The sequence below is a fragment of the Hyla sarda genome, unplaced genomic scaffold (assembly GCF_029499605.1).
Source record: "Hyla sarda isolate aHylSar1 unplaced genomic scaffold, aHylSar1.hap1 scaffold_860, whole genome shotgun sequence".
Taxonomy (NCBI): Eukaryota; Metazoa; Chordata; class Amphibia; order Anura; family Hylidae; genus Hyla; species Hyla sarda.
In genome coordinates, this window is record NW_026610888.1 from 1 (window position 1) to 7,785 (window position 7,785).

The following is a 7,785-nucleotide window of genomic DNA, read 5'->3' on the forward strand; positions in this document are numbered from 1 at the left end:
GGGAGAGGATCTCCTCTCCCTGTGATAGCTGAAGCTGCACGGAGCTCTCATGGCCTCTGTGGCCCGACAGAAGTTCACACATGTACTCAGCTCATACGGCTGCCTCATATACATTTACTGTTGATCCACAGCGCTATCGGGATCCCTATGCCCGATGGCGCTGTCATCAGGATCCCCACGCCCGCAGCTCTACACCCCGTCCCCCGCATCTCTACTCCCCGTCCCCCGCAGCTCTACTCCCCGTCCCCCGCAGCTCTACTCCCCGTCCTACGCAGCTGTACTCCCCGTCCCCTGTGAACGCTCAGGGAGCGATCCACAGCGCTATGGGGATTCCTACGCCCGATGGCGCTGTCATCAGTGTGCGTCCCCGCGAGCGCCCCATGCCCGCAGCTGTACTCCCCGTCCCTCCGTAGCTCTACTCCCCGTCCCGTTAACGCTCAGGGAGCGGGGAACAGAAAGTAGAGCATCGGGCGCAGGTAAAGTAGTACTGCGCATGCGCAGCACTACGCAAATAACTTAACCTGCGCCCGATGCTCTACTTTCTGTTTCCCGCTCCCTGAGTGTTAACGGGACGGGGAGTAGAGCTGCGGGGGGCGGAGGACGGGGAGTAGAGCTGCGGGCGTGGGGCGCTCGCGGGGACGCACACTGATGACAGCGCCATCGGGCATCGGGATCCCGATAGCGCTGTGGATCAACAGTAAATGTATAGGAACCAGCCGTATGAGCTACGTAAATGTGTGAACTTCTGTCGGGCCACAGAGGCCATGAGAGCTCCGTACAGCTTCAGCTATCACAGGGTGAGGAGATCCTCTCCCTGTGATAGCCAAACTGACACTGCTGTGCGCATCGATGCGTGCCGTTTAAATATGTCACGTGACAAGAGAGAGCCAATAGGATGTGATGGAGGCGGACCATCTCATTCTATGGCAAATCTCATTCCACGGCAATGCACCGGCTCTGGGGCGATTATTCCCGGTCACTGTATACAGCGAGTGCCGGGATCTTTATGTAACCAACGATAGAGAAGCGCTGACCCCCTGATCGGCTGGATGGAGGCCGCGCTGTGTAATGTGGCTGGAGATCCGATGTGTTCAGGAGCTTCCATTACACAGGAGGCTACAGTATAGGGGGCGCCATCTCTACACTGCGGTCCCGTCTATTGTGGAGGATCCGTAAACTATATCGTGAGAAAACGTATTCATTACGAGACTTAACCCTTCCAATACAAACTACATTCTGCACAACCCGCACTGTGTCCTATACTAGATAAAATGTGCCGGATGTTGTTTAATCCCTATAACAGCCCAGATCCCTATCACACCCGAGATCAGCGGCGCCAGCTCTGTAGGAGACAATGTGGTGGCTCTTAGAAGAGCCTTTGGTGTTCGGGATGATCTGGGATAAGCGGTGATCACTTGCTCTTGGCCGCTTTGCTGCTCTCGGTCTTCTTGGGCAGCAGCACGGCCTGGATGTTGGGCAGGACGCCTCCCTGGGCGATGGTCACCCCACCCAGCAGCTTGTTCAGCTCCTCGTCATTGCGCACGGCCAGCTGCAGGTGACGGGGGATGATGCGGGTCTTCTTGTTGTCCCGGGCGGCGTTACCGGCCAATTCCAGGATCTCAGCGGTTAAATACTCCAGCACAGCGGCCAGGTAGACCGGAGCACCGGCGCCCACCCTCTCGGCATAGTTCCCTTTGCGGAGAAGTCTGTGCACACGACCGACGGGGAACTGGAGTCCTGCCCGGGATGAGCGGGTCTTTGCCTTAGCCTGAACCTTCCCTCCTTGTTTGCCGCGTCCAGACATAATTAATACTGAAAACTAAATACTCAAGAGAAGTCTCTCTGTGATGTAACTGAGATATTCCCTAGCATCCCTCAGCAGCACAATGTGGGGGTGTGTCTCCGCCCCTGTGAGCAAATGGGACCTGGGATTTTTTAATGATTTAAATAAAAAAATACCCCGGAACCTCCCCCCCCCCCCCTGGTATAAAGCACCAGGATCACACTAGAACAGTGAGTTTTTTGTCTGTCCTAGTGTGAGCATGGACGTTCCACGCTCCCCCTACCTACTTTCTCTTTTCTTGCAGGTGATCCGCCGGTTTGCTGCACGCCGTCATCTTTCCTGGGTCCGGGAGGATTCGCGGACCCCACGCTAGCCGCACTTCCGGTTTCGGCGCCATTTTCCTGTAGCCCGAGGATTGCGGGACGTCACTTCCGGCGGATCCGTACAGAGCAGTATAGAGTTCTTATTAGGGGGAGCCCAAATATGTTAGAGATCAAGGGTGCTTAGGTGATATGGTTAGGTAAAGGTTTCCTAGAGTTGAGGTAAGAGATTTGATTTATTATTAAGTTTCCGGGCACAGGACCCGGAAGTGGGAGGGGCTTATATATTTTTTGGCGCAATTTGCAGCTACTTAAACGCCCCCTAGCCTGGCTCTGGTCTCTTGGAGCCAGAAGACTATTGTCTGAAAGCTACTAGACGTTTACCCTATTCGGTGTGTTGTTTCCACACTTAATATACCTGAGAAATAGGTATTCTTACTGCCCTGATAGGAGGAGTCCATTTATACTTGCGAGTTGATTTTTTCCCTTACATTTTAAATCCTTTCTCTTACCTCTTAGATGTCTTCTATGGATTCTGGAGGCTCTGGAGGGCGTAGGGAGACCCATGGGAAATCCTCCCACAAGAGGAAGCATTTGGAGTGTAACTCATGCAAGACTCCCCTTCCAGACGGATACGATTATCCTATTTGTTCCACATGTCGCCCCAGGTTACCACCAGACACTGAGCCTTCTATGCAGGACATGTTCTGCTGGGTTAAGGATTTCGTTTTTTCTTCCATCAAAGAATTGAAGGATTCATTAACCACTGCTCCTCCTCCTAAGAAGAAGCCCAGACTAAGCGATAGGCCTGTAGTTGTACACTCTGATGAAGAATTCAGGGTTATAGATGAGACAAAATCATCTAGTTCAGAGGAAGAGGAGCTTCAGGGGAAAGTATTTTTTCCTATGGAGAAGTTTCCGAAATTTATCAGAGCTGTGCAAGCAGAGAATGCACCAGCCACCCGCGAGGACGCTCCTTCTACCTCCAGGGGGCCTAGAGTTTTCCCGATTGAGGACACGGTCCTAGACTTAATGAAGGCAGAATGGATCAACCCAGAGAAGGCACCTGTTATAAATAAAAGGTTTAAAACTCTTTACCCCATGGATCAGGAAAGATCTAAGGATTGGGTCAACCCACCAAAGGTGGATTACGCCATCGCCAAACTTTCTAAGAGAACCATTATCCCATCTGATGATGGTTCTAGTCTCAAGGATCCCATGGACCGACGCATGGAGGTCACTCTCAGAAGATCGTATACAGCATCTTCCAGCCAGTGTGCTGTAGGGAATGCCTCCTTTGAGGTCATAAGAGCTATGAGATCTTGGCTTTCAAGAATACAGGATGACAGACTCTGGGGTCAGTAGACAGGACTTACTTAGGTCCTTTAAATATGTTAACCTAGGTATGGACTACCTATATGACTCAAATTGTCAACAGGTGAAGCTAGCTTCTAGAAACATGGCCCTATCTTCAGCTGCTAGGAGGGCTCTTTGGTTAAGACCATGGCCTGGAGACAGTCATTCCAAGTACATTCTTGGTAATCTGGAGTTCAATCCGGCTAAATTATTTGGTCCTGAACTTGACACCATTATGGAGGAGCTCTCCAATAAAAAGGGGAAGAACCTTCCTTTATCAGAGAAGTCCTATCGCGGGCGCTATAATCAACCCAGGAGAGATCGATCTCCACAAGGTAACAGGCAATATAGAGGTTCTGGACGTGGCAGAGGATCAGGATCCACAAGGAAGGGATCATCTAGAGCCAGAGGCTCAAAAAAGCCAGAATTCTGACGCGAGAAGTCTACCTGTAGGCGGGCGCCTTCATTTTTTTCTCAAGACTTGGAAAACTCTAATAAAAGATGTTTGGGTCATAAATGTAGTGGAGAATGGTTATTTCTTTCCCCTAACGTATCTCCCTCCAGAGAGGTGTCTAATATCCCCCTCTCTAGCTTCTGCAAAACAGGAGGCTTTAGAGGAAGCCATCCTAGAGCTTATCTCAAGTTCTGCGGTAGAACCTGTTCCCAGACACGAGAGGGGCACGGGGGTCTATTCCCCAGTGTTCCTAGTACCCAAGCCTGGAAGAAAATGGAGGCTTATAATAGACCTCAGGTTTCTCAATCAATTTATAGTCAAGAAGAAATTTCGGATGGAGACTATAAGATCAGTAAAATCCCTCATTCTGAGAGACGATTACATGGCGTCATTAGACCTAAAAGACGCCTATTTTCACATTCCCATATTTCCAGGGCACAGGAAATTCCTAAGAATTGCTGTCTTTATCAAGGGAATTCTCCATCATCTCCAGTTCAAGGTTCTGCCATTTGGCATTTCCACAGCCCCGTTCGTATTCACAAAGGTGGTTTCATCCATGATGGCGATTCTCAGAAGACAGGGCATCAGAATCATACCCTATTTAGACGATTGGCTTTTTCTAGCCAAAACTCAGGAGGAGCTCAGCCATCACATCACCACCACACTAGACTTACTCCACAGTTTAGGTTGGATAGTGAATCTTCAGAAATCCAGACTATTTCCCACAAAGGAAATAACCTTTTTAGGGTTCTACTTGGATTCCCACAACATGAGAATCTATCTGTCTCCAGCACGGAAGGACAGGATATCCAGGGGATATCAATTCCTTCGAGTCCCCCGCAAGGTGTCACTGAGGACTCTCATGAGATTCCTAGGACTCCTATCCTCCTCAGTAGAAGCTGTCCCTTGGGCACTCTGGCACATGAGACCTCTCCAGACAGAGGTTCTCCAGGCCTGGGACAGGAGGAGTTCCTCTCTAGAGAGGTGTCTAAAACTTTCTCCCACAGTCCGCAGATCTCTAAACTGGTGGGCGAACCCCCAGGACGGAATGTCTCTGGTAGAACCTCAGTGGTCAATCCTAACGACAGACGCCTCAGGGTCAGGATGGGGAGCCCACCTGCTAGGGAGAAAGGTGAATGGCTGGTGGAGTACAGAAGAACTTCCTCTCTCTTCCAATATAAAGGAACTAAGGGCAATATATTATGCCCTTCTCCACTTCGCCCCCTCTCTCCTGGGACAAGCCGTCAAAATAAGGACGGACAACATGTCGGCTGTTTACTACATAAACAAGCAGGGAGGGACAAGATCAGTTCCACTGCTTCAAGAGGTGGCAAAGATCTTTCGATGGGCCGAGACTCGAGTTCTCAGGCTCTCCGCAGTCCACATAAGGGGAGTACACAATATCATAGCAGACCGTCTAAGCAGAGGTCTTACGCTACCGGGAGAATGGACTCTAGACCAGGATATATTCCTTCAGCTCATAGACCGCTGGGGTCTCCCGGAAATAGATCTTATGGCCACAAGATCCAATCGCAAACTAGACAAGTTCTGCTCCCTTTACCAGATGGACAAACCTCTCTATCTGGATGCAATGTCGGTCCCATGGAATTTCAAACTGGCCTACATATTCCCTCCTATCTCGATGATACCCAGGGTATTAATGAAGATCAGGCAGGATCAGGCCTCTGTGATTGCCATCATTCCCTTTTGGCCAAAAAGATCCTGGTTCTCCCAGCTCATTCAGATGAGCAAGGGAATATACTGGAAACTTCCTGTCAGGCAGAATCTTGTGTCTCAGGGCACTCAGTTCTGCCACAATCTCAAGACGCTCAATCTGACAGCATGGAAGTTGATAGGTCCTTATTAAAAGCCAGAGGGTTTTCGGACCGCATCCTTGAAACACTATCTCACTCTAGGAGTGAGGCAACCAACAAGGCCTATGCTAGAATCAAAAAGATTTTTTTCTCCTGGTGTGTCACCAAGAAGATCAATGCTTCTTCTCCATCCACTCCATCAATTCTCGAATTTTTACAGGATGGATTTGACAGAGGTCTCTCTCCAAATTCCATCAAGGTCCAACTAGCCGCACTGTCGGCGACCTTACAAAGACGACTGTTTCAGGAACCAGTGATAAAGTCATTTATCAAGGCCATCACTAGAATTCGTCCTAGAGCGGTGAAACCTGTGACACCCTGGGATCTGGCATTGGTCTTGCAACAATTGTGTGTTCAACCCTTTGAACCTTTAGAGGAAGTGGAACTTAGGTTCCTCACTCTTAAGGTGGTGCTACTTCTAGCTGTCACCACTGCAAAGAGAGTTGGTGAACTTCAAGCATTAGCTGCGGCAGAACCTTACACAGTTTCCTTGCAGGACAGAGTCCTTCTGAGATTCCTACCTTCTTTTTTGCCTAAGGTCCCCTCCTTCGCAAATATTAACCAGGTTATCTGTCTCCCAAAGTTTCCTGACTCTGAATCTTCCCAGAAGGACCTTACCTCCCTGGATCTGGTAAGATGCCTAAGGGTCTATCTAGATAGAACAAAACCATTCAGGAAAGCGGAGAATCTCCTCATTTTATTCCAGGGTGTAAAGAAAGGTGCCAAGGCATCTAAACCATCCATTTCAAGATGGATATGCGAATGCATAAATTTATGTTATACCTCTAGAGGGTTAACTTCACCAGAGTTCACCAGAGCGCACTCTACGAGATCTGTTTCTGCCTCTTGGGCAGAGCGTAACTCTGTTCCCTTGGAACAGATCTGCCAGTCCGCAACCTGGAACTCTCCACTCACTTTTTTAAAACATTATAGAGTGGATACCTTTTTGTCTAGCGAAACTACTTTCGCTAAGTCTATTATACAAACTGCTATGCAGGAAAACCCTCCCTAGGGGTGATTCTTGCTAGATCCCCACATTGTGCTGCTGAGGGACGCTAGGGAAGACTAAATTTAGAAAGTGAATTTGTTTTCCCTTAGTCTCCTCAGCAGCACAAGCTTCCCTCCCTTATTTTATTTTTGCTTTATAATCTACTCACTGTTCTAGTGTGATCCTGGTGCTTTATACCAGGGGGGGGGGGGGAGGTTCCGGGGTATTTTTTTATTTAAATCATTAAAAAATCCCAGGTCCCATTTGCTCACTGGGGCGAAGACACACCCCCACATTGTGCTGCTGCGGAAACTAAGGGAAAACAAATTAACTTTCTAAATTTAGTCTTCTTTCTGCTGCCTTTTATATGTTTCTGCTCCGCCCTTCGGCTCCCGTAATTGGGTAGATTTGAATCCTGCCAATGGTGACGAGACTCTAAGAAACACCAATAAACTGCACTGGGCGGGGCTTAAGACGCTCCCACAGGTCACATGATTTTCTCCTCCAGTAGAACAGTGAGCAGACAGCATTTCTTATTTGCATGGGCTGCATATAAATACGGCTGCGGTGGGAGGAGGAGGCATCATTATTCTCTCTGTTCTAGTGAAGGATTATTGTGATTGATCATCATGCCTGATCCCGCCAAGTCTGCACCAGCGCCCAAGAAGGGCTCTAAGAAAGCCGTGACCAAGACTCAGAAGAAGGACGGCAAGAAGCGGAGGAAGACCAGGAAGGAAAGCTATGCCATCTACGTGTACAAGGTGCTCAAGCAGGTCCACCCTGACACCGGCATCTCCTCCAAGGCCATGGGTATCATGAACTCCTTTGTCAACGATATCTTCGAGCGCATCGCAGGGGAAGCCTCCCGCCTGGCTCACTACAACAAGCGCTCCACCATCACCTCCCGGGAGATCCAGACCGCCGTGCGCCTGCTGCTGCCTGGAGAGCTGGCCAAGCACGCCGTGTCCGAGGGCACCAAGGCCGTCACCAAGTACACCAGCGCCAAGTAA

General features: G+C 49.6%; 2 protein-coding genes across 2 annotated transcripts; one reads left to right on the plus strand and one right to left on the minus strand.

Annotated features, from left to right (window-relative positions):
- Positions 1 to 1,337: 1,337 nt before the first annotated feature.
- Positions 1,338 to 1,804, minus strand: LOC130348022 (histone H2A type 1-like). The gene has a single exon (XM_056554697.1). The coding sequence runs from the start codon at positions 1,802 to 1,804 to the stop codon at positions 1,412 to 1,414; it is 393 nt and encodes a 130-aa protein (XP_056410672.1). The 3' UTR covers positions 1,338 to 1,411.
- Positions 1,805 to 7,404: 5,600 nt separating this feature from the next.
- On the plus strand, positions 7,405 to 7,785 carry LOC130348017 (histone H2B 1.1). Its single transcript, XM_056554692.1, has one exon. It carries the CDS (start codon positions 7,405 to 7,407, stop codon positions 7,783 to 7,785), a length of 381 nt encoding a protein of 126 aa, XP_056410667.1.

What these genes read in the sequence shown, in the direction of transcription:
- LOC130348022 (XM_056554697.1), bottom strand. Translation starts at nt 1,804, where the DNA reads ATGTCTGGACGCGGCAAACAAGGAGGGAAGGTTCAGGCTAAGGCAAAG.
- LOC130348017 (XM_056554692.1), top strand. Translation starts at nt 7,405, where the DNA reads ATGCCTGATCCCGCCAAGTCTGCACCAGCGCCCAAGAAGGGCTCTAAG.